Genomic DNA, 27384 nt, shown 5'->3' on the forward strand with positions numbered 1-27384 from the left:
CAAATTACATTGATTGAATGGATGCGAGGGCACATTCAGATTAAAGGTGGAGGGGCTCGCTAGGACGGAAATACAACAGTAAGCCCCTCTAACAAAGACAAATAGGTGCGGGCGCTGTTTTTTTTTTTTGTTAACGCAACAAAGCAGCATCAAATACGCGACCTTGGGACTTTAATTGAACCGCAGAAACGTAGACCAGCGTAATGAAACTCCCGCCGAGCTGATAGGACAAAGCGGTGACTGGAGACATAAGTCTAGAATTTTAATGTATGTTTGTGTAGCACGCTGTCTTAAAGGGGATGTGTTATGGAAAGGGACCTTTTCAAGAAGAGAGAGCAGAGCTTCAGTGTTGTTGGATGCACTGGTCAGTGTTAGCTACAGCACGTATAGGCACTACATAACATGACATGCTAGCTGTCATGAGTTATAGTCCTGACTCAGTTGACTGAGTGACCAGTGTCATGTCAGTGTCAGTGCCATGTCAATCGTTACTAGGGGTGTAACGGTACGTCAAAATCACATTTCACTCGGAAGCTTTGTTTCCGTATATTTTCGGTCCAAAATATGTTAATATGTTCATTTTGAAAAGATGTAAGAAAACGGTATATTCTTTAGAAAAATATAAATAAAAGTGAACCTTTCGGGTGGTATTCTAAGAAATGACACCAGAATAAAAAATACACTAACAATAAAGATCTCTTAATTTTGTAAATTATTAAGACACTGAAATCTTTAAACACTCAGCAGCAACAGCCTATGACATGCCTAAGTATTCGAGTTAAAGACAAGTTGTCATTACAGTACATGTATACACTTTTTGTGATGAAAAAATACATAACAGTTACAATTATTGCTAACTATATTAAAATTCACTTTAGAATGAAATACAGTCACTTTAAAGTCTTTATGAAATTATTTACACTTTGTAGGCTTTGAAATCTTTGAATGTTCAACAGCATATGATAAAGCTCGCCATTTAAGTTTGAAGTCTTTAGCTAAAAAGACGGCTTTCTTCCTTGTGGAAGAAACATTTACAATCGGATGATGCCATTTTAAGTGCGTTATTATGTTGGACGTGCTACCTGCAACATACAGTAGCCGCCGATCTCCATGTAGTAATGTCGGCACACAACTTTGGGACTTAACCACGTATCTCTCCCCATTGGAGATTTTAACAGGAAAACCAAAATGTTCCCAAACAGGGGGACCTTCGGGCTCTGGCTTGTTTGCGTATGCCATAATAATGCCATTTATCCTTGCATTTATGATTTATCACAGCTTCTGGCATCCTGGCTCCTCTTTAGTACCGCGGCCCACCTGTCCCGTGTGCAACAGTCAATAGCGTCCATGTGAAAACTTGCCTACTCGCACGTAAGCCCGCGCTAATAATAAAAACTGATCAGAAACGGTACGCAAATGGACCCAACCGAACATGCCGTACCGAAAAGTATTAATACACCCACGTATACCGTTACACCCCTAATCATTACACACATTGGTTTGTTTTGTCTCAGTCCCCACGTTGTCTGTGTTTGTGTCTACATGTCAATCATTGCAAGGAGCACCGCTGATTAGTTGGTTCTGTCATAATTGTGACCAGCAGTCATCAGTCAGTCTCTGAAACACTGATTGGATGTTTCTGTCACAATCGTGTCTCTAACTGATGGCTTATTTATAAGATAAATATGGAAAATGCGTGTGTTGCTCAGGTGCAGAGCTGCAGCAGTCTGGCTAAGGTTCAGCGCGGGAAAAATGGCATAAAATAAGTCTGAGGTCACTTTGGCAAGCTGCCGCTGTTCTCTTTATTTACACATCTGTCATCGTTTACGATACACACCAGTCCCACCCGAGTGTAATGACCGCGATGTTATATCAGCCCCCAAAAAACCTCGACTGTACCGCAGCCCCGCTTGGCTTTTCGCTGTCATTGTTAGCGAGCAGATGAAAGTTGCTTTGCGTCGTCTCCCTCAAGGACGCTCGGTCACGACGCATTACGCTTGATGTCGGTGGTGGCGGCTCGGCGGCGGCCATCAAACTTGTGACATCTTGGGCTGGAGCTGGGAGGGGAGCTTGGCTCCTACACGTGCACACGACTAGCTCCCGGGCTGATGACAGGGAGGCCCACAGCTGCCTGCATGGAAACGTCTTTAAGCATATATTTATAAATTCTGCACACCCGAGTTTGGATGAAGTAAACTTCCTCGCAAGTAGGATGCAAAAGTGTTTGTGTTTGTGTGCTTGTGTGTGTGGTGGGGGGGGGGCTCTGTTTGGATGGAGGCCTTGTTTTTCTTGGCGTGATGAGGAAAAGGCAGGACTTGTCGCTAAAAATTAAACTCTCCCACTTGCCTTATGCATGTCAAATAACAGCACAAAATCAATTCATTAACCAATCAGGAGCTGGCCTGTATGCTTCAAACAGTGTGACTGGTGTGTCGTGACGTTTGTTGGCAATGATAGCATAGTGTTTTACATGCATTTTAATATAGTACATGAAAATATTGATGGTAAGTAGGGCTGCACAGTATATCAACAAATAGTGTCTTTGTGGTAACGGCCTGTGCAATATACATATCGCAAAAATGTGCAATAGGTTTCATATCGCAGCCTCTTAAAATAATGAGCCAAGTCATTTTTGGACAAAATGTATTTTTTGCCTTTAACATCTCCTGAGGATTCTGGCCACCTCTGCTAAAATCAGCCGCATCCTTAGTTAAACAGATCATTCAATTCTATGCCTGAAATGAAATTCTTAATATATATAAGATAATCAGAATGTGGTTCCCTTTTTTCATGTTTTCTGAAATAAATGGAAAATTGACTTGGCCCATTATTTTAACGATATGGAAATGTATGCTTTTGTTGTCTGACTTTGACCAATAACACGCATCCTTAAATGTGCATCGCCATCCAATAGGTGAACAGTATCTAGGGGCATTAGTGCTAACACTAAATAACGTAATAGTTAAGTTATTACAATTAATTAGCTAAGAATGAGCCTACTTATTTATTTTTATTTTTATTTAATCCTATAGCAAAAATTTCATTTATTTTAGTACAGTACGTTAAATATTGCAACAATAACAATATCGCAATATTCAACAGCCATATTACATATGGCATGTTTTTCATTATAGTCAGCAGAAGTGTGTCACAAAATCAATATTACTTCAGTGCTTGGCCACCTCCATGTCGACGATAACAGGCAGCACCGCTGACTACTTTTTGTCGGGTTTTGTCGCTGTCCTTGTCACTATCTTTACTCAGTCACGCGGTTTACACATCAATCATTGCACACAGCAACACGATTGTCCTGTTCTGCCACTCAGTCACTGGTCAGTTATTACTCACTGCAGCATGGCTTGATTGGCTTGATGACATCCTTCACACGAACGGCCGTATTTCTGTGCCCGGTGCAAGTCTAGCGCAAAGTGCAGTTGAACTGTGTGCATGTGCATTTGAGCCGGTGTGGGTGTGAACACAGCCCACATGTTCCCAGCCAATGGAAGAGGCTCCCCTCATTCCCTTTCAATTCGGCGCAGTCAACACTGTCTTTGACATTGCGGAAGCAAAAAAAAAGGACTCATTGGAGTCCAATGCAGAAGATCCAAGCGCCCAAAGTATGTTTATAAGGAATTGCAAGCAACCCTCCACTTGTGGGTGATGTCAAGTTGACCAGGGCGATCACAGGTCACCGCTGTCAACCAGGCACTTGGGAGATTTAATTCTACAAGGATTCAGATGGTTCTATGCATGCTGTTGTCATATTTATAAATGATATATGATGACATCCACCACACATGTCAGCGGAGCGCAGAATGTCTGCATGCGCTTCGATGAAATCCAAACAAATCGCATTATAAAGACTGCGCCACAACTTAGACCTGCTTTTAGCTGATCTAGGGTCTTGTCTACTTTGTATCACCAAATTGTCAGGTGCGCCGGGAGCATGTAAAAGAAAGTGCCTTCCATCTGCTGGAACGCCCAACATGCCACAGCGCAGTCTGCCAAATTCCCAAACACAGTAAACTAGACTTACCCCCGCAAGAAAATCAACTTGGGCCAGTTTTGCCCAAACGCACGTGCACCTGCTTACCAAAATAGAGCCCTAAATGTTGGCCTATTGCTCGAAGTTGAACAAGATACAAAATACAGTGCTAATTGTTCATACATCATTGGCCGGTGTCATGTCAGTCATCACAGCCAGCGTCACTGATTGCGTTTCACTCTGTTATGGGTCATGTCATTCTTCTACAGCATTGAGGATTATCTTTCACACCGAGGGCCAGATTAAATTGGTCAGGTTTCAACTTGTGACGATAGAAACCTTAAAAAATGACGTATCTTGATGTAAATCAAGATTTAGGAGCATAACCCCGTCGGAATATTTGTTCAACGCTCTCTTTGATTCCAGTGGAGTCATTACAGCTGGAATCCACGCCTTTGATACCGGCTAATTCGAGTCATGTCGTATTTGCAAAAAAAGAAGCTTTCATTCTGACATCACAGCCTCCCAAATGATTAATGGTACAAAAGTGGCGGGGGGTGAGCCGACGTACCTGATGGACTAACTAGAGCGCCCTTGGCAATGTCACCTTGGTGACACCACCAGAGGGATGGCGGTGGAAGGCTGGGGAAGGAGTAGTGGGGCCGGGGGTCTTAATTGTCCTCCTAACAGGCCAGCCTAGCACCAGCTGGTGACGTTAGCCAGATGGAGACAAGCTGCAGATTGTGAGGCAAGTAATGAAGTGGAGGTTCTTCAAACCAAAACGGCAGACTTCCTGTTCAATTTACATGAACTCAGTCACTGCTCGCCCACAGTTCATTTCGATCATTGCAGGCAGTACCACTGATTGGTTGGTTCCACGACAATCTCGTTTGGTTGTCACAAACTTCACTCCGTTATTGGTCAGTCTTGATTGGCTCTCTCAGTCATTGGTTAGTCTACATGCTCCACGCTGCACCGCTGATTTATTGGTTACGTCGCAGTCTATCAGTATTACATGTCAGTCTTACCAGGCATCACCACTCATTGGCCAGTTCTGTCAGAAAAATTAAAAAAAAAAAAAACTAAGCGGTGGTAGTGTGAGTGTAATGATTGTAAACTGACAAATGACTGAGTTAGGATTGTGACAGATACCACCTAGACTAGGGGTGCCCAAGTCCAATCCTCGAGAGCCCCTATCCAGACTGTTTTAGATTCCTCCCTCCCCCAACAATCCTGATTCAAATGATCAGGACCTTTATCGGGCTTCTTCAAAGCTTGCTGATGAGCTCATAATTTGAACCGGGTGTGTTGGAGGAGGGAGACATCTAAAACAGGCTGGATAGGGGCTCTTGAGGACCAGACTTTGGCACCCCTGACCTTATGACCTAGACTGACCATTGACTGAGTGAAGACTGACCAAGCCAATTAATTTGTGGTGGTGTTTTAATAATTGCCCTCTAGACGGATTTAGTTGCAATAGCCACTCAGTCATGGGACATGTCAATCATATCCCGGAGCACCACTGAATGGTTAGCACTGTCATAATCTTGGTCCCTAAATATTAGCCTATTTTCAAAACCTAAGATAGGTATTACCTACTCATTGTTGATTTTCGTCATTGCGGACAGAACCACTGATTAGCCATCCATCCATCCATTATCGATACCGCTTATCCTCACAAGAGTCGCGGGGCGAGCTGGAGCCTATCACAGCTGTCTTTGGGCAATAGGCGGGGGACACCCTGAATTGGTTGCCAGTCAATCGCAGGGCACACAGAGACAAACATCCGCACTCACAATCACACCTCGGGGCAATTTAGAGTGTTCAATCAACCTACCATGCATGTTTTTGGAATGTGGAAGGAAACCGGAGTACCCGGAGATAACCCACACCGGCACGGGGAGAACATGCAAACTCCACACAGGAAGGCCGGGGCCGGGATCGAACCCACGACCTCTGAACTGTGAGGCGGACGTGCTAACCAGTCGCCCACCGTGCCGCCCACCGATTAGCCAGTTCTGTCATAGTCTTCATTCAGGCATAGGCTTGGCTCCATGCCAATTTTTACAGGCATCACCACTGACAACATCGTCAGTTATCCCAGATGAGGACAAGCTGCAGATGGCAAAACGAGTGTGTCCACTAGAAATGAAGTGGAGGACATGACTAAAGAACAGACACCAGCAATTTGCCTTATCAAGTATGACAGAGATGATATGAGGAAGAGGAAGAGGAGGAAGAAAAGGAGGGTGAGGGGAGGGGGACTATATCTGCAGATGTTTGAAGTGGCACAGAAATGAAGAATGACTCACAGTGGGGAGGAATAGAAAATGCATCTGCAGAGCATGTCAGGGGGTGAAGACATTAGTCAAAGTTTACAACGTTAAGGGATCGATACGGAGGCGGCCGTGGAGGCAATCACTGATATTTGGATTCATCTTCGTGCCAGTTAAGATGGGAGGGATATCGAACCGTAACCCTGCTGCCTCTCTCTCACACAAAGAAAAGGAAAAAAACCCACGTGGGTCATAAATCTCAAATGTCAAAAAGTAGAAAAGCAGGACTGAATAATTCAGTGGAGGATTGAGAGAAGTCAGGCGACAACGTGGATAAATATTAATATGACTGAGGGCAAAGACGCAGTATAGATTCACACGTGCTGCTTCAAACAAACAAACAGGCAGCAGTGGGCCAAAACAATTCACAGCTGAACTCTGAGCTCTCTGCCAACTGACCACACATCCTCTTTTCCTAGGATTTCAGTCTGCATGTATTTTCAACTGCACTGTGACTTGTGTTTCTCTTTACCTCTCTCCATTCAAATTCTTTATGATAGTTCTTTGTTTTTTAACAGTTTTCTGAGGTTCAAGCCATCGTCCAGCCGATTTTTTTTTTCTTGCGTTGACTCGCGAACAAAAATTTAAGGTAGGAACGCTGTATGGTGACACTGAGCTCAACTCAATTTACAGTAAGCAGCTGTTCAGCAGGCAGAGAATAATTCTTAAAAAAAAGAGGCTTCAAGCTGTTTAATGCTACTCCCAATTGAATTTTACAATCAGTTACAGTTACATATAGTATGTAAAACAACCACTCAACTTTGCCATCTGCTAGCTTAACGCTAAGATACAATGTAAAACGCCATGGATGGGCAAATGAGTACAATCTGTGATCGTGCTTGTTACTCAGAGAGAGTCAGAGATGTCTAACTCATTTTCACTGAGGGCCACATCAGCATAATTGTTGCCCTCAAAGGGCCAGATGCAACTCTAAACAGTATAAATGTAAACAAAAGCAATATAAAATAAGTGTAACTACTCCTGAATGTTGACAAACTCTGAATGCATTATTCAAATTAGAAGTATTACATACTGTATGCATTTGCATGGATTAAAAAAAAAAATGCTTGTTGCGCTGTTCTTGTCAAGCTAAGAAACCCATATTACTCCATCAATAAATGATCAAACTATCCAAGTGAATACATAAAAATATCATCAAACACAGCAAATTGCTGGTGTCTGTCATTAACTTAAACTTGCGTCATTAACTTGTATTTCTCAATTCCACTGAAAATAGAATGGATACTACACTACAATCTAGTGCAGGGATGCTGTCACTTAGTGTGTAACATAATCGCTATGAATTGTGGGAAATGTAGTTTATGGTTAATGCATGCTTTAGACTTAATTCTTTTAGGCCAATCAGGGCTTTTAAGGTCTCGCGGGCATCATTAAATGACATGATGAACCAACATTTGGCCTACGGGCCTTGAGTTTGGCACATCTGCTTTAACTAATTAAGGCCTAAAGCACATGGCGAAACATCTCTCAAAAAGCTAAGGACCACTTTAGAATCACCCTCTAAAACCTGAGGTTTTCACGGAAATTCAACACCTCAATCCCTGTTGCAGATATAAACATAATTCCAACATAATTTTAGAGCTTGCGTTTATTAGTATTTACCGTTTCAATCAAAAATGTAAAAATGAAGTGTCAGTGCAAGAGAAGCACTATTTTTAATGAAAAAAATCGAGTGGTAAATTATCATCCTCTATTCTGTTACAAAGCCGTCGATTTTGTCATTGTCTACAAACATATCTTAACCATATATCACATTCGGCATTTCTACTTATTTCAATGGAATGATGATTTGAGATATGAGTGTTCTGTATTGTCACAGCGCGTTGTCACGGAACGAATTAAACTCTTATTTCAAGGCACCACTGTCCTGTACCGTCGTTGTAATGTGATGTAATGACTGAAATGTAAACTCACCAACTGCCACACACCAACACAAGTGAAAATTGTGTTGCAGTGGTGCTTCACCCAAGTCACTGATCAGTCGACTTGTTGGTTCCGTCAGTCACTCGGCGGTCTATGTGTCAGTCACTACAAGCAGAATCACTGATTATCAGTTCACTGCCACACTTGTCACTCAGCCATTGGTAAGTCTACATGCCAATCAATACAAACAGCACCACTGATTGGATGGTTTTGTCGACTGCGTTATCGATTGCTTATTGGTCTGCATGTAATTCATAATAGACAGCACCACACAATTAGCTTCTGTCAAAGCCTTCACTCAGTCACTGGTCCTGTCAATCTTCATTCATTGATTAGTCCACATGTCCAATATGAATCCAGTGTTGCCAACATTTCCCAGTTTGAATGTGCTCCTCTACTATGATGATGAGTAGGAAAGAAAACCCGAGTGATTATGTGGATGTATGATATTGCACTAAGTGTGAAAACGCAGAAGCCGAAAAACAGTTGCCATATGCTTCATGTTGAGCTTTATATTTAGTCTCAAGCACGTCCTCACGTGCGCGAGCTGCGACATCCACTTTAACGATAAATCCTGACATGTAGCAGTAGGGCGGCTAGGGGGGCTTCATTATCATATCACACGTACGGCGTCTATCTGTTGATCACAGGCGCTACAATGCACAAGTGTGATGCATCGTTTGCAGACGGATGGTGGGATAAAAGCGGCCCGGCGCTGGCAGGAGTGGCGCTCCGAGCAAGCGTGTTCGTTTCGCCAGCCGCTTTGACTCACTTCACAAACTTCCTGTTGTGGATGGCTTGACAGATTGGGTGCGGCAATACCCCCGCCCCCCCCCCTCCCCACCACCACCACCACCACCACTGCTTTTTTCATGAGCGCATCAAAGTTTACGAACAAAGTCAAGGAAAAGTCCATCTCATGTTTGCCTTGACATGTTCTTTATCCACAATTGCTGCCGACAAAAGACACATTTTTCAATCTCTGAGACATGAGGTGCTGATCATGCATGTGGAATGTAGGCTTACACTTCATTAGGAACACTACCACAATGTAACGAGACGAGCTGTAGCGAATTTTAGAACATCTTCCCATTAATGTGGTGCAGTTTTGCATCACTTGGAAACCCACAACCACAACTAGACACACACGGTGGGACACACTACAGTGTAGCCCACTGGACATCTGTAGTCTGGATTTTCTCATGCATTCTATGGATGTAAGTCCAATTAGGAGGAAAATGGAATAAATTACAATATTAAATGACTTTCATCCACTAAAACCAAAGAAGTTGATGATGTTTTTTCAATGAACAGACAAAACTTGTACATTTTATCATTGGTCAGAGAGCACGTAATATTTGTGCGATGAAAGGATTGTGCATTGCGAGCAAAACAAAAATGACAATTGAGAATGTGAAATAATAATAATTAAAGCTGCTTGCAACGAACTTGCACCTCCCATTTCATGGCGAATCAGCAAAATGAAACTTAAGCCAAAATGGCCCACTTTCTTTTCTATCTTAAGCATGGTTTGTGGATACTTTTTCCTGTGTCCTGTTATGGTACACGCCCAGCCAAGTTTGTGTCGATTGCTGAAACTGGTGTTGTGGGCTATTTTTTTATTTTTTATTATCTTTTTGAGATTACTCAAGATGATTGTCAAATTGACAATGCCTGGAATATATTAGATCGCATAGGCAAAGAAAAAGAAGAATTTAGCGTGGTCCATAGGTCTACGATACATGCAGTACTTCTGATTGGGATTTAAATTGCATGTAAATTGCCAAATTGCCTGTATGCGCCCTGGAATGCACCGAAGGTGGCTGCTTCAAACCAAGATGGTTGACGTCCTGTTTCATTGCTGTAATGCAGGGGTGTCAAACTTCTGGCTAAGAGTCCCAGTTTTGGTGAAGTGAAAATGTGCGGGGGGCCGACCATACAGCTTCCAGTTGCTTTCATTTTTTACGCCGTTCATTACCAATCACCTTGTCGTAGTTTGCATGTTTCATCTGGTAGTGACCATTGATATTTAATTTCTTGAAAACAGCCACAGTCTCTTTGCTAACTAGACAGACAGTTTTGTATTTCAGTGAAAAAATATGCCAATTTCCATTTGCACTGGTAGCAACAGCCTTCTTTGTCAGTGTTCTTTTTCTTCACTTGTCTCTATTTTAGAAATGCGCTACAAAGGCCCACACAAAGGTCATGCAGTGAGGGCTTTACTCTGACGCCTAATACAAGAGGTGTGTTCGGTGAGGCAGAGATCGCTCGGAGCGCATTTCTGAAAAGACCAGAATGCGGCCACAGGTCTGCTGCCATCTTCTGGTGAAATAATAAAATTGTTTTTTTTCTACTGTGGTCAGCGGTACTGACAGGCCACACATTATTAATTTTATGACAGAGACTGTGAGCTGGGGGAAATTTGTACACGGGTCGCATTTGGCCCCCGGGCCTCGATTGGTGAAACTGCTGTGGAGGATCAGTTATTTTTACCTTTCTTGATCTCAATCTACCAATGGAGTTGTGGGCTTTGTGGATCATGGATCATAAAGAATGACTTACCTCACATTCTCATCTGTTCTTTGCAGGCATTCTGTACAAAGGCAGCGGCGAGAACCAGTTCATCTCGCTGCAGCCGCCTGTTATCTCCACAATCATGGGCAATGGCCGCCGGCGGAGCATCTCGTGCCCAAGCTGCAACGGCCAGGCACTAGGCAACAAGCTGTTGGCACCTGTGGCCTTGTCGTGGGGCATCGACGGCAGCCTCTATGTGGGCGACTTCAACTACATCAGACGCATTTACCCATCAGGCAATGTCACCAGCATCATGGAGCTCAGGTAAGTAGCCCCATGCCTCAGACAGACAGATGGCCAGGCTAATGAGTTAGCCATACATTGAATAGGCTGAGGAGAAAACTACAATTTCAGCTTGCTCGACAGATGAACACACAAACATGCAGAGATACAGGACAGACAGACAAGCAGACAGGCAAGCAAGGCGAATGAGCTAGCTAAGGTGAGGCTAACGAGTTAGGTAAAATTGATGGTGGCTCATAGGGAGACAGACAGATTAATTGATATAAAACGTTTAACAAGATCATTAGTCAGGCAAGGAACACAGATAAGATATACCTGAATATGTAGGTAGGTAGATTGAAGCGGTGGGCATTTTTCTAAAATGTGTCGGTCCGTCATTCGTTATTTGTCAGTGGCCTGGGTACCCGTCCGTCATTCGTCAGTCAGTCATTTTTTCCAAGCCGAACCAACCTGTAATCGTCAGTTGGTTAGTCCATCGGTCAGGTATTATTATTATTATTATTATTATTATTATTACTATTATTATTATAGTCTGTCAGAAGTCCGTTGGTCCGATTGGTCGATACGTTTCACATATATTTATTTGCTATTGAACTGGTGGCTGCCTGCAGCTGTTTTAACTCATAAAATGCCCAAACGTTTAATTTAAAGTTTAAAATGGCTTACCTTAACCAGAATGCAGCTCTGCATTGTGGCCAAGCAGAAATAAATTCCAAACCAAGTGGTGCACTCCAACTTCTGCTTATAAACGTCTTGCTTCTTCTTATTCTTCTTCTTGGTTCATGGGTAGATTACAGCTCTTTGGTGCATATTGCCACCTACTGTACAGGAAGCACAAAGCGTTTCCATACATAGTCAGTGCTCCGCGTGTTGAATATAAATTTCACCAACATATAACAGAAAACCACAACCATAAAGGTTTATATGAAAATAAGTGTACATGCATAAAATATTAGACTCAAACAAACATTGTAGATTTGTGTTGTATAGCGAAGTGAAGTGATGTCTCTTGGTTCCGCCTATTTAGCCAATCACAGCCAGCCAACACAGTCCCCGCAGGGATCCCAATGAAAATAGTAGCACTCACACTCATACCTATATAGTCAATGTAGTCTTATCTAAAGTAACCCCCTGCGATCAAACACACGAGACAAGCTGGGCGTGCTTCTGTCAATCGTCAGCAAAACGGCCGTGCGTCTGTGACGGACTGAAAGGTCTGTCGGGACTTGACCCGGTTAGTGATGATTGCACTGACGGACGAAAACCCACATCCGTCAGTGCTTTGTGCATCTTTTTGATTTTTTTAGTTTCCCGTCAGTTGTCAGCGGCGTCCGTCGATGGATGGATGGATGGATGGATGGATGGAAGGAAGGAATATGGGAGAACTTGTGCTCGAATTGCTAGTCGGCTAGAAAACATATTTTATGGAATAAATTTGACCGGAAATTTTTGACCGGAAAGTAAAAGGCATTTTAGGTAATCTAAAATGTTTATCAAGACTCTATAGCACCACTTTGCGAGAAGAACTGTGGAATTATTGGGGATCACTCATGTCTTCTGGGACTGTCCAACACTGAAGGTATTTTGTCATGATGTAAAGGAGGCGATTGAAAAAATATTGAACATTGCCTGAACATTGCCTGCCTCCCATGTGCCTACAAATCCGGTGGTATTTATATTAGGACTACCACCACAAAATGTAATTAATGGACACCAGAAATATACAGTATGCTGTGTATATGTCTGATGATTGCAAGAAAGGATAAACCTGTAAAATGGAAGAAAGCACTCCCAACAGCAAGAGACTGAAACAAAACTATAGAATGTAATGCATGACTGCTAAACTGCAGATAAAATGCACCTATTTCTACAAGGATTAACACCAGTGAATGAAAATTTAAATGTGAAAAACTTTAAATACTTAAATGCTTACTTAAACAAATGAAATGCAACGCCCCCTGTCAAGTATTGATGTTTTTTATAAGCAATATTGAGTTTATTGCCAATAAAGTAAATTTAAAAAAAAAAAAAGAAAAACGTTGATACATACCGCTGGCACACAAATTGGTAAGATTCATATTTTATCACAAATCTGTACAATTCATCAGTCCACAGGTGTGGGAATTATTTTTATAAATGATTGACTGAGCTAAAGCGTTGAGAATTACCTACTTTCTTTGACGATGCAATGTTAATGAAAGACAACATTATAGTACACTGTTTAAAAAATGTATGTTTGTGTTTGGTGTCAAAAAGAAAAGCCCACTGACACAAATCTTTTCCCTCTCCGTCCTTGTAATGAGGAAGGACATCCTATCTCAGGCACCTAATTGGTAACTAGCAGACCTCGTGCCAACTTGGCTTAGCTTGCGTCGGGAACAGTTGGCTCCTCTCAAATTTGCAGAATGATGACTGCATTCGTGAGCCGTCATCCTCGTTCAGATATATAAAATGGCTATATGTAAAATTATGTGGTTACTGTAAAGAAGGCCCAATGGAGTCACCTGAAGAGCATTTCACAAAGTACCTACGAGGAAATAATGTGCATATAAATAGGAAACGGGGTGCTTTCCCGGCTTTTTATAAGTTTCCCTATTGGATTCAATCTCGAAGGAGCTGTTTTACAACTGCTAGGGAGGAGTGAATGAGGTGTTGTGTTGCTGGAGTTGGAGTAATTGCAGCAGTAGTTCAGATTTAACACAGAACAAGTGACTTTGCTGTGACTTTCGCTATCAAACACGCCTAAAAAATAGAACTCTCGAGTCTTTATGCAGCAGAGATAGGCCTATTACAAACATATCTTTATTTAAAATCAGGAATGTCGTCAATTGTCAAATTTGGCGGGTATATTAATGAAAATGTGCAATGGTTGGTTTTCATAATTTGTTGACTTGTAGGTTAGTTGGCTATCACCTGTTTGTCAGTCTGGTTCTGGAAGTCCCACAGATCTTGGCCTGGTTGTTCTCAACCGCCTTTGTATGTGTTTGCCATCTAGTTTCTGGGACCTCTAATCCATATTTGGTACAGATGTTCTAGTACATTATTCCTGCTACCTGGTTATGCCATTCCATGTATGCCCTGCCAGCTAGCATCTTACGCCCTCCTGTGATATGCTGCACCGTCTCTGAGGCTTATTTGCACATACTGTCTGATGTGGTAGACCCCAACCTCTATTGATCTTGTGCTAAGGGCCTGTTCTTGTGCTGCCATGATTAGCGCCCCTATACTTTCTTTCAGTTGAGCCTTTTTCCAGCCTCTGGTACATTTTCTAGATGTCAGCCACTTCTTCAATTTGACAGTTATAAATGCCATGCAGGGGCTTGTCTTTCCCTGACTGCCCATCTGGCTCCTTCTCCTTACTGGTTCTGTTGCCTGAGGCATTCATTAAGCAGGTTATCCCTGAGGGGCATCATTTCAACTGGTAACTAAGCTAGAAACTAAACTTCCTAGAAGCTATGAAAGTGCTGCTAACAACTCTTAACACTTACTGCCCATAATGAAGCGAAATATAAATGAATGCATTCTGTAAATCATCTTTATGCAAGGACTTGCAGCAGCAGCAGCAGCAGGCAGATTGGAGCCCCCCGCTTCCCTCCCTGGTTAAAGGTAGGATTGGGACAGCAGAAGTTTAGCAACAACTAGCTTCAGGCCATTAAAACAAAAGGCGTTAGCACAACAACATTAGCTCCTTACTGTCTGCCCAGCGTGTGGAGGTGAAGATGAGCCTGTGTCTTCATGTCGCCTCGCAAGCAGTCGCGCGTGGTGTCTCTGCTTTTTGCTTGCAGCCCCCTTCTGAAGCGGCTTGAGAGTGACAAAAGCCCTCATTGAACGAAAAGTTCCAGCGAGGCTGACTGCACAGCCGAGTGTGGCCGAATTGGAACGTGCCATTTTGGCTGTTACCTTCCAAATTGGATGGCGCGTTGTAAGCCGAAAATCTGCAGCACTCCTCATTCAATTGAATGTGCACGTCTCATTTCCACTACAGTCTTTGTAAATATCCTGACTGGTGTTTAATGCCTCGCCAGTCCTAACAGTGTTCAGCAAAGAAGCAGTATGCGCTGGTTCCAGCCTATGTAGCTCTGCTTACTTCCACATTCTCATAAATCAGCTACGGAGAGGTTAATCCTTTAGATATGTTCAAGTGGGCATTAGTAGAGATCAGTCTTGTGGGCGTGTCCAGGAGGTCTTGGTCAATCCAGTGGTTGTCCTGAAGGCCTTGACTGGGCCATTCAGGAGATGAGGGCGGCCGCAGGACTTGCGCCGCCGTAGCAGAATCAGAGGGCGGCCGCAGAGCTTGCACCGCCGTAGCATAATCAGAGGGCAGCTGCTGAGCTTGCGCCGCCGTAGCATAATCGGAGGCTGGCCGCAGAGCTTGCACCACCGGAGTATGGTCGGAGGGCAATCGCAGGCCTTGTGCCGCTGTAGCAGAATCGGAGGGCCTCAGCAGAGCTTGTATCGCCGTAGCAGAGTTGGAAGGAGGCCACAGGCCTTGTGGCGACATAGCAGAATTGGAGGGCGGCAGCAGAGCCTGCACCACCGCAACAGAAACCGAGGGCAGTCGCAGAGCCTGCACCAACGTAGCATAATTGGAGGGCGGCCAAAGAGCTTGTGCCACTGCAGCAGAATCCGAAGGCGGCCACAGGGATTGCCGCCGAGGAGCCGGAATGGGGTCCTGCAGCTCCCGAGGTGCTGGCACGGGGCCCAGACCCTGCCACCATAGAGGTCGGGAAGCACAAGAGACACGAGGGGCCAGGAGTACCGATAGGGAGGAAGGCAAGCTGGAATGTGAGGAAGGAGTGCAGTAGTTTGGGTATAGGTTCAGAATGACGCAACTTGGAAAAGGCGGGATTACGGGAGGAACCAGAACCTCTACTTGGGTGCCTACGTTGGCCACCCCGCGGGGGTCGCATGTAAATTGCCAACCGGGCGCCCAATTAAAGGGTCTTATGGGAAGTGTTCAGGGGTGGACACTGAGGGATCATCAGAAAAATGTGACAAAAACTGACTGTCTTTAATAATGACTGGGGAAGGGACCTGGAAAACCAAAATTAGTTCAACCAAAATCGTGGCCATCTTTTCACTGTCAGAAAAATCGGAGTCTAAAAACAAAATATCAGGTGGTGTACGTGAAAAATTGGAAAAAGTAGATGGCAAAGATGAGTGGAAGAAAAGGCAGCTTACAACGAAGGGTGTGGGGGTGGTCAGCAGGCAGACCAGGAATTGCGACCCATTGGTGGAGGAGTGACGAGAGGTTCCCAGTGAAAAGGCAAAGCAGCAGCCGGTTAGACAATCACGCCTTGATTGGAGGTGGAAAGATGGTTAGGAACAGGTGGTGACATCTTTGGCTTGATGATTGAGTCAGCTGGGTCCACGACTGGTCAGTACATTGTCACGTGAGGAGTGGGATTTGGACACAATTGCAGGTGTGACATGGAAGTTGAAAAGTCTTTACCAACAAAAATACAAAGTAACTACAGAGAGCTGGACTGGAGGAATTATGACTCGGAGAAAGCTTGCATCCTCACTCAAAGAAATTTGGACATACTGACAATGTGTCACTTGAGCTGTCAGGTAAGTTTCCAGAAGGCGGTGGATACTATAAGCGCAGACCATGAAGTTGACAAACAGTTTTATTTACCCAAAAAAACAAAAAACAAAACAACGCAGGTCCAACAAAATACAAATTAAGACGCAGGTGACATCAACCAGTAAAACTTGATAAAAATAAAGCCCTTGCAAAAGGCAAGGTAGAAAATAAACAGAAATTACTTGTTGCTAAAGAACAAGAAAACCCAAATCGCATCTAATACAAACCCAGAGCCATTCCAAGGAACAAAAATATTACTTACAAGAGACTAGGCAAAAACGAGGCAGGAGTAAACAAACGAAACCATAGAACGTCTAGAAGATTCACTTGGCAACAGAGTCATGAGCAAAGTGAAAGATCCAACAGAGTGGAGTATGCCTGGCAGTCCTTAAATAGTCCACTGATTGAAACGCAGCACAGGTGTGCTGCCAAGGAGACGCCCACCGCTCCAGCAGGAGCAGGAGGCAAAAACAAAAACCATGACACGAGCTTATAAACTGTGAAACATCAAGCCAATATGACATAATAAAGGACAAAGCATAAAGGAACCATAGCAACAGCATAGCAACTGATATATCAAGGAACATCCAGTCACAACAGAAACTGTTTTAAAATGTATTTTTAATGGAAAACCCCCTGATCTCCTTTTTCTCTATTTCTTCTGTCCTTTCTTTTTTTGTAGAAATAAAGACTTTAGACACAGGTAGGTGTGTGTTATCCTTCTGTGCATGCTCATTACCACCAACACCACAATCATGATGATCATCATCCTCACATAAATAAAGCTCTCCCTTTTTTTGTTCCTTTGGCACCCCAGTGATTACCATATGCATAATTAGAGTGGGCCAATTACCGTCTAATTATCACTGATAGAGAGAGAAAAAAAAAAGTGGTGTCTTGTTTGCAATGGCTGATGAAAATGCTTCTGAAAATGCAGGTTCCAACGCGAAAAGTTACAATCAAGCCGGAAATGATTCATCGCCTGAGTGAAGATAGTAGCACAAAGACTCGGAAGTTGTTTAGTAGAAGTAGTTATACAAAGATTAACTATAAAAATATAAGTATTTAAGTTAGAATTTTTTTCTAAATTTGTATCATTGTGATAATCACTCACATCTAGTTATGTTTTCTTAGTGAACCATTCTACAATTGAATATTATAAAATCAAGAAAATCATTATTATAATGGAATCCTCAATTAAATAAATATTCAAGACAAATACATTTACATGCTATTTATTTCCTCCGCCAGATATTTACTATGAATTATAGATAAAAAAAATTGACATTATGAAATGAAATGTCATTAGTGTATTTATTATTACTGTCTTATGAATTTTAAAAAGTATACATTAATTTCCTAATTAACCCTTTATGCACAAAAAGTCCATTATTTTAGGGACAGTTCTGTACGACAAAATGAAGGTTACTATAACTTAAAAGTTCAGATACATAATGCGTGGGCATTTGATATAATCATCCCACTTTAAAGACAATTGATGTATTTACAACATTATTTTTGGTTTATTTTTTATTTCTTCCAAGTGAAGTTTTCTTTATTTCAATGCATTTTGTCAGGGGGCAGAAATTTGGGGTTGGGTTGGGGGTGGGGGGCTGATAATTTTTTTTTTTTATTATTACTATTTCAATTCATGCTTAAAGTGAAAGTCAACTCAAACATATATTTTTTTTCCAAAATATGTTCTATGCAGGCCCAAGTCTAACCACAGCATTCCGATTCCTATTTCGGTTGCGGAATATGAGAAATCCACTCATTTTTAGCTAGCTCAGGGGGCGACCATTTTGTCACTTCTGTCAACTGAAGATGACATCATAGTGGCTCACGGATCAGATAACTACCAATCATGGCTCAGCTTCAGAAAACAGGTGAGCCGTGATTGGTCGTTATCTGAGCCCTGAGCAACTTCGATGGTATCTTCAGTCGACAGATGTGACAAAATGGCCTCCCCCTGAGATGGCTAAAAGTGACTGCATTTTGCTGCTTAACTTATATTCTACAAACGCCATATTAATCAGAATGCCGTATTTCAACTTGTGGGCCTGCATAGAACATATTCTGGACAAAAAAAAGACGTTTGGTATGACTTCCACTTTAATCGACCATTATTAGCAAATTCTTTGCATTTGGCGGCTTTCACTCAAACAACTAAAGAACACCAGTGTTTTCCAACCACAACGTGTTCAAATTGCTTTCAGGGCATCATTACTGTATCTTTGCTTTCTTGTTGGTGATATGTTTGATCCCCACCCCATAAACCCTAAAACATGTATGACATGTCTTGTTGATGTTGCAAAAGCCACACTTTTTCCGTTATATTGCACTTATTTCAATATCATTCCCACCCAACATCTCTTTCAGCTTGCTTTGCCTCTACCTAACGCTAACCCATGAACTCCTAAGTGTAACCCTCTCACCCAACTCTAACCCTAACCAAGCCCAACCTGAACCCTGAAGCTGCGCCCTAACCCTTAACCGTAAAATAGTGAACAATTGAGAGGTTCTCTCATATTTCAAATGCTGTGGGCGTGTCCCCTGAATGCACTGAAAACACTCGTGGTTCAACCTTCACCTACCACTCCAATATGTGCCTGTGACTCACGCAATGTCACAGAGTGAGCCACAGACTGTATGTGTACTACTGTTCATTCAACAGTTACCTTTTTCTGAAGTGTCTCTTTTAAGTGGATCCACCCACAACAACAACAGAGCGAAGTGGTGTCATATTAGACGTCCCCTTCGCTGCTCCGCTCACGAGCTAGTGGCCTTACTAGATTGATGGCTCACAGGCTCATTAGTTCACAGGTTACCGAATGTAATAATGAGTTAACATTCCCTGAAGTTTCTCTGATATGTGGACCAATGCGCAACACATGGAGGAAATTAGTGCCCAACTCAACAGCCCCGCTGCGAGTTTCCAAGCCCACTACTGGTTAGCGCAAGACACTGTAGCCCTTATAACACAAAACACATAACACTTCAGGGAAGATGCATACTGTATTTCCGGGGTGTAGGCATAGCTTCTGGACGCTGTAGTGGTAGAAAAATGCAGGGTTGTGTTACATTTGCGCCAAATAGCCACTGATGGAATGATAGCCCTCCATATTTAGTGGTAGAGGGCAGAATCAGAAATCCTAAGTGCATACTTGGTCATGTTTTTAGCCACGGTGAAAAACTCCAGAAAACTGAAATGGGGAAAAACTGCTTAACGCAATATCTCAGCAATTCAGAACTAGATTGTTCTCTGTCTTTGCACGTTTCAGCACTTATCTTCAAACACATTTAGTGTATTTAGAAACAAACCACTGAAATAATTTTACAGGGTCTTTAACCTCCTAACCCTATCCAATAGCCCAAAACCCAACCTAACCACAAACACTTATTTGAAGTTGCCACTAAAAATTGCCAATTTAGCGTACGTTGACATTTACAGAGTGATAAATACAGTAATTTAGTTGAATTACTAGATAAATTGCAGCAGTTAAATTCACAAGCTATTAGCAATGCTTCTGGTTTGAAGGGTTGTTTTGAATGGCTAAATTAAAGGCTCGGATGAGGTTTGAGTTACAGTGGTGCCATCACTTACGAGTGACCCGATTAAAACGTTTGAGAGATACAGGCTATTGCTCAGCGGATTGTTTTTGTTTTGAGTTGCATGAAGGTCCATTAACATGGAGGAGCAGCAGCTCGACTCTGAGTCACTCCAGGATGACCGAGCTTCACACCCTGTGTCTAAGGGAGAACCCAGACACCCTGTGGAGGAAACCCATTTCGGCCGCTTGTATCCGGGATCTTGTTCTTTCGGTCGCCACCCACAGCTTGTGACCATAGATGAGGGTAAGAACATAGATCGACCAGTAAAATCGAGAGCTTCGCCTTTTGGGTCCGCGCCTTCTTCTCCACGACAGATCCATACAAAGTCCACATCGCAGCAAATGCTGCAATGAGACGCCTGTCGATCTCCCGTTCCATCCTGCCCTCACTCGTGAACAAGACCCCAAGATACATGAATTCCTCCACTTGAGGCAGAATCTCATCCCTGACCTGGAGAGGGCACTCCACCCTTTTCCGACGGAAGACCATGGTCTCAGATTTTGAGGTGCTGATTTACATCCAAAACACTTCACACTCGACTGCGAACCACTCCAGTTGGAGATCACGGCTTAAAGAGGCCAACAGTACCACATCATATGCAAAAAGCACAGATGCATTACTGATTACCAAACCGGACCTCCTCAACACCTTGGCTGCGGCTAAAAATTCTGTCCATAAAAGTTATGAACAGAATCGGTGACAAAGGGCAGCCTTGGCGGAGTCCAACCCTCACTGGAAACGAATCCCACTTACTGCCGGCAATGCGGACCAAACTCTGACATCGGCGGTAGAGGGACCCAACAGTTTAGAGGACTCGGTACCCCGTACTCCCAAAGCACCCCCCACAGAACTCTCCGAGGGACACGGTCGAATGCCTTCTCCAAATTCACAAAATACATGTAGACTGGTTGGGTTGAACTCCCATGCACCCTCGAGGACCCTGCAGAGGGTGTCGAGCTGGTCCACTGTTCCCCGGCCGGGAAGAAAACCACATTGCTCCTCCTGAATCCAAGATTTGACCTCCCAAAGGACCCTCCTCTCCAGCACCCCTGAATAGACCTTAACAGGGAGGGTGAAGAGTGTGATTCCTCTGTAATTGGAACACAACCTTTGTTCCCCCTTCTTCAAACGGGGGATCACCCTGGTCTGCTAATCCAGAGGCACTGTCCCCAATGTCGATGCAATGTTGTTGAGGCGCGTCAAACATGACAGCCCCACAACATCCAGAGCCTTTAGGAACTCAAAGCGGATCTCATCCACCCCCGGGGCTTTGCCACCAAGGAGCTTTTTAACCACCACAGTTACTTTAACCCCAGAAATAGCAGAGCCTACATGAATCTCCAGGCTCTGCTTCCTCAGTGGGAGGCATGCCGGTGGAATTGAGCTCTTTGATGTATTCTCCCCACCAACTCACAACGTCAGCAGCACCCCATCTCCACTATACACAGTGTTAATGGTAAACTGCTTCCCCCTCCTGAGACGACGGATGGCGGTCCACAATTTCTTTGAAGCCATCCGAAAGTGTTTTTCTATGGCCTCACCAAACTCCTCCCATGCCCGAGTTTTTGCCCCAGCGACAGCCGAAGCTGCATTCCTCTTGGCCAGAGGGTATCTGTCAGCTGCCTCTGGAGTCCCACAGGCCAAAAAGGCCAGATAGGACTCTTTCTTCAGCTTGACAGCATCCCTTACCAAAGGTGTCCACCAGCGGGTTCGGGGATTGCCGCCACCACAGGCACTGACCACCTTACGGCCAAAGCCTCAAGAATGGAGGCACAAAACATGGTTCACTCTGATTCAGTGTTGCCCGCCTCCCTCGGGTTGTGGGCAAGGTTCTGAAGGAGGTGGGGGTTGAAGCTCCTTCTGACAGGGGATTCTGCCAGATATTCCCAAACCCAGTCTTCCGGGTTGGACCAGCTTCTTCCCCCACCATGGGTGTCAACACACCACCAGGTGGTGATCAGTTGACAGTTCCCCCCCTCTCTTCACCCGAGTGTCCAGAGCATGCGGCCGCAAATCTGATGATATGACTACAAAGTCAATCATCGAAATGTGGTATGGGGTGTCCTGGTGCTAAGTGCAAGTCCTTAGGTCTGAACATGGTGTTCGTTATGGACAATCCGTGACAGGCACAGAAGTCCAGTAACAGAACACCACTCGGGTTCTGATCGGGGGCGGCTGTTCCTTCCTTTCACACCCTGGTCTCATTGTCATTGCCCACATGAGCATTGTAGTCCCCCAGCAGAACGATGGATTCCCCAGGTGGAACGCTCTCCAGCACACCCTCCAAGGACTCTAAAAGAGTTGGGTACTCTGAACTGCTGTTTGGTGTTTCAGCGAAAACAACAGTCAGGACGCATCCCCCCACCCTAAGGCAGAGCGAGGCTACCCTCTTGTCCACTGGGGTGTACCCCAATGTACAGGCACCAAGCTGTCGGGAAACAGGTATGCCCACACCTGCTGGGCGCCTCTCACCATGGTCAACTCCACGGTAGGAGAGTGTCCAACCCCTCTCAAGCGGACTGATAACAGAGCGAAGGCTGTGTGTGAAGGTGAGCTGGACTATAGCTAGCTCCAGAGGGGGGCCAGAGTGACAGAGTTCGGGCAAAAGAAAACCGGGTGCATTTATGTCAATCATCATATAGGTCTTTTGAGCCGTGCTTGGTCTGGTCCGTCACCTAGGACCTGTTTGTCATGGGTGACCCCGCCAGAGGCATAAAGTCCCAGACTGTTAGCTTATTGATATTACACTGTAGGAAACACCATCATTCATCATCCAGATCGCTATAGTTCTAAACATCTTAACAACGTATATTCGAACACAAAGTAGCAACACATGCAGACAGAGCAAACAAAATTCACAGGCCATTATTATTTATACTCCTGGAAAAATGACTAACATTACTAAAGCATAGTTGTGGCAGCCAGCTCTGTGGTTTATCATCAAATCTATGTGTAATATGGGTATTTATGCATTATTGAACCCCAGGTGTCCAAGGAGTGGACAACAGAAAGAGCAGCGCAAAGAATTAAAGCATGAAATCATGATGCACAAACTGTTTAATTCTTTACATTATATTTAATTTTTTTATAAAGCACAATGCTGTAGGGTGCTATTTTTCTTTCAAACATGAAATATTACAACATGTTTTGTAGCTGGTTTTTGGGTTGGAACGGATTCATGGAATTTTCATTCATTTTAATGGGGATGATTTGAGTTTAGCGTTACAAGCCTGATCAGGGATCAAATTAAACTCGTAAGTCAAGGCACCACTGATTTTTAAACATCCATTCCAAAAATGATAGTAATAATAATTGCTTCTCATGAATGCAGCAACAACCCAGCACACCGCTACTATCTGGCCACCGACCCGGTCACGGGCCAGCTCTACGTGTCAGACACAAACTCACGGCGAATCTACCGGCCAAAAAGCCTCTCCGGAACAAAGGACCTGCAGGCCAACGCCGAGGTGGTAGCTGGCACCGGAGAACACTGCTTGCCCTTCGACGAGAACCACTGCGGCGACGGCGGCAAAGCTCCGGAGGCCTCGCTCACTGGACCCAAAGGTGTCGTAACGCAGTGCTTTTTACACTACAAGTGACATCTGCATGTGTGTCACGTTAATTAGCTAGAGGCTCCAGGCTGCTTCTACCAAGCATTTCCAGTACAGTAAGATCCCTCACACTTTCTTTACTCAGCGTGACATCTTGCGATATGTTGGCATAGCAACCGTAAAGAGTTTAGCATTTGAGCTATTCCCTTTCAAAAATACAGCATCTGACCACAGACATGGCACAATGTAAAATTCTTATTACTCTGCCTCAGCACTTTCTACACTCAGGTTGCTGTCTTGCTATATGTTAGCAGAATTGGGCATTCGTCTATGCTTTAGTCCATCTATGAGTTCCCGTCTATATTTCAGACCCGCCCAGTCGGTCTGAGTCAGCCAAACGGCGTTCATAACAGACTTAACCGGTACCATGACTCACACAGGTGCCCCACTCCTGATACGCAGCCAAAGATAAAAAATAAAACAGTGTTGTATGCCTTTCGGTCCCACAGATGCAATGACATGTGCCCCATTTTGTTTTTATTTCACAGATTACCACGCTGTGCGTGTGTGTCTGTTGTTTTTATTTGATATTTTATTTCTTTATTTGGCGGCGTGTCTGCTTCTGCGGCGCCTGCGTGTGACGCGAAAATTATGTTCTCGACGCAGTTTGGCTGTTGCCGACGAGGGACAGACTGGTACCACATGGGTCAGCCGGAAATACCGCCAGAAGTTATACACGGATAGATGATGCTCAGCTCTGTATGTTAGCATAACAACTGTTTGCATTTTAGCAAAGTTGTTCAAATTTGGACCACAGAAAGACATCCCTTTTTGGTGAGAACACAGTTTAACATTGTCCTATAAAGTATGCCCAACTTGCAATTAATCCTTCACAAATAGAGGTTTCAGACTGAAGGATCTAAATCTATATGAATGGTTATATATTAGCCAACAGGTTAACCAAAAAACAAAATGGGAATTTCACATTGCATAATCAGTTAAGTCTCAGAGTCAGCGATCTGACATGGGGCCAACTGGAGAAGATCAGCCCCATAGGCAGGGCCAGCCAGGGAGAAGACCAGCCCACATTATGTTTGGATTTTGAAGACAGTAGAAATGTAAGGGCTGCATGTCTCGGGTGAGAGCATTCGCAAGGATGGAAAAGCTGCCCAGGTCTGATTATTGTATGATTCCTGAACTTCAGAGATGGAAAAGAAAACTTACAAGAAAATTCAATCGACTTGTGTGAGTCCTTATTTACATTTAATACCTTCTTGAAAGATAAAACGAACACGCATTGAGTAAGTAGTTGTTTTGTTGCTAATTGCTAATCAGGCTTATGGACTCGAGACCTACAAAACATTCCAACAAGACGTTTAACAGTCAGCAGGCCCATTCAAAATTCAGGACTTTTTGCTTTCTTTTTCTTTTTCTAAATTATTAGTAGTCGTATCATTATTATTATTATTATTGTTATTATTATTATTATTATTATTATTATTATTATTATTATTATTATTAATTAGGTACTGTACTTTTTTATGTCACCTGTCAAAGTGTTTGAGAAATCATTATATCCATTTTTAATTAAATTAAATTCAAATTAAAATCATGTACGTCAAAGAAATTGCTATTAGTCTTACTGTTTCAGTACTTTGGCAGGGGAGTGTAGGAAACAAGCAATTATCTACTGTACACTCTAGTTTTCATGCAAGCCCAGGAAATAAAATATTACCACCTACAGCACATCACAGTGCAAAAGATATGCTGCTTTGTTTGTCTTTCAAGTCTTTCAAATTATGTTTTTAGGTTGTTATTGCACAAACCTTTTCCATACAATTCTCACCTGGTATAACCTGTTGTCTGAGATGATCCATTTGTGCCATTTACACTGTGATTGTTCACTTTTCTGTAAATTTCCCAAGATGAAAAGCCTAAACCTAAAGACTGTTTTTGCTGTTGCCGCAATCGGCTCCCAACCCCAACTGCGCTATATGTGAGCCTTTCGGCCCGGTCAAGAAAGTCTGTAATGATGGAGTGGGTGGAAGCCGAGACCGTGGAAGAAACAGCAGATGTTTTTTTTCTCTGTTTTCCATCTCCCTCCATCTTTCTTTGAGACATTTTGATGAACCCTGCTCAGATGTGACACTCTTCATCAGTCTGAAACTCTCACATGGTCAAACGAGGCAGTGAACTCTCCCAAGGACTCGTTCAGCCGAACGCGTTCACCTTATAAAAGCTTTTTTTAAAGACATAATTCAAGCTGTAGAAATTGTGATCCCCTCAGAGGTGCTGTGTAAAGAAATACTGTCAATACATCACAGTGGGTCAGAGAAGTTGTCATATGCCATGCAAATAAAAATTGCTAAATGCTTATATAACATCAAACCCAAAGCATATGGCATCCATTTTATGACTTTCACCCCACTAACAATGGCCAACCACAATATGTTCCAAGATGTATTATCAAAGCTAGTCTGGAGGTCAACTACTGTACAGGAAGTCCTCAAATTACGACATACACGACATACGACGTTTCGACTTTACGATGCCCGTGCCTCCTCCGCCATTTTGTCCACAGCACCATAGTGACTACGTTTATATGCAGTCAATATTCGGGTTAAGGTTAAAATTCAGATTTCTGAAACATTCTGAATAACCCGTTTACATGATTGAGCGGACAGAGTTGCTCTGGCATTTGAATCACCCACTGTGTACAGCGACGCACGGCGCCATGACTCAAATGGACGTCATTTCCGCGTGTTACTTTCAACTGTCAATCAAACACTTGATATTCATGTCACTCACCACAGGAATGAAGCACCGGGTTTCCTCCTCACTCCAAAAGTGTGCTTTTGTGCTGAGCCTCTGAGCTTGTCACCTCTGCTAGTGTATTTGCGGTGGGTTGCGAACAACGCACTTCTGCATACAAGCACTTCCTGTACTACAAAGACCAGCGTTCCTTGCAGTTGAGTATGTGCAGAGTGTCTCGATCGTGTCTGTTTGCGCGCCGGCAGTATCTTTGCCTTTTTCACCCTCCTCTCCCTTTTCTCCATCCACCTCTCAGCAGTAATGCTAAGTACAGCATCTTATGCTTTTTATTTTAATGTATTTTCGTTTTTTTATACAAAGTATTTTGGCGTAAATTTCGACTTTAACGGTGAAATCCGACATACGCGGAAATTCAAGTAACATCGCTAGTGTAGGAACGGAACACGTTAGTAAATTGAGGACTTCCTGTATATCATTTGACCTGTACTACTACTATAAATCATCTACTATTACTACTTTTTATCCGTTCACATGATAACACCAAAACCTTAGCACATTTGCTACATTTTATGGCTTTCACCCACTGGGAAAAATGTCCTGAACATATTTCCTATATTTGATCGAGTTGCAATGAGTTGAGTTACAACTCTTGTCCCTGCTTGCATCTTAGCCTTCACACAATGAATAATACTAAAACCTAAGCAGGTTTAGAACATTTATGCCTTCAACCCACTGACAAAACATGTCCGGAATGAGTTGCACAGTTTGGTCTTGGTCTAA

At 43.4% G+C, this 27384-nt stretch overlaps 1 protein-coding gene and 1 long non-coding RNA gene across 5 annotated transcripts in view; one reads left to right on the forward strand and one right to left on the reverse strand.

Moving 5' to 3' along the window:
• The window catches only part of LOC147151930 (teneurin-3), a 291176-nt gene that overhangs the window by 235475 nt on the left and 28317 nt on the right, over positions 1–27384 (forward strand). For all 4 annotated transcript variants that reach the window (XM_086022097.1, XM_086022105.1, XM_086022112.1 and 1 more), the window contains 3 exons: positions 10854–11103; positions 17352–17372; positions 23613–23845. In XM_086022097.1, coding sequence (XP_085878223.1) covers positions 10854–11103; positions 17352–17372; positions 23613–23845 — 504 coding nt within the window. The remainder of the gene's footprint in view (positions 1–10853; positions 11104–17351; positions 17373–23612; positions 23846–27384) is intronic.
• On the reverse strand, positions 1603–26790 carry LOC147151933 (uncharacterized). Its single transcript, XR_015084674.1, has 3 exons — positions 26641–26790; positions 11749–11903; positions 1603–2131 (listed from the first exon to the last, which is right to left on the reverse strand). It is a non-coding gene; the product is annotated as an uncharacterized LOC147151933 (long non-coding RNA).

The sequence above is a fragment of the Filicampus tigris genome, chromosome 2, assembly GCF_054856515.1.
Source record: "Filicampus tigris isolate MCC_2025a chromosome 2, RoL_Ftig_1.0, whole genome shotgun sequence".
NCBI lineage: Eukaryota > Metazoa > Chordata > Actinopteri > Syngnathiformes > Syngnathidae > Filicampus > Filicampus tigris.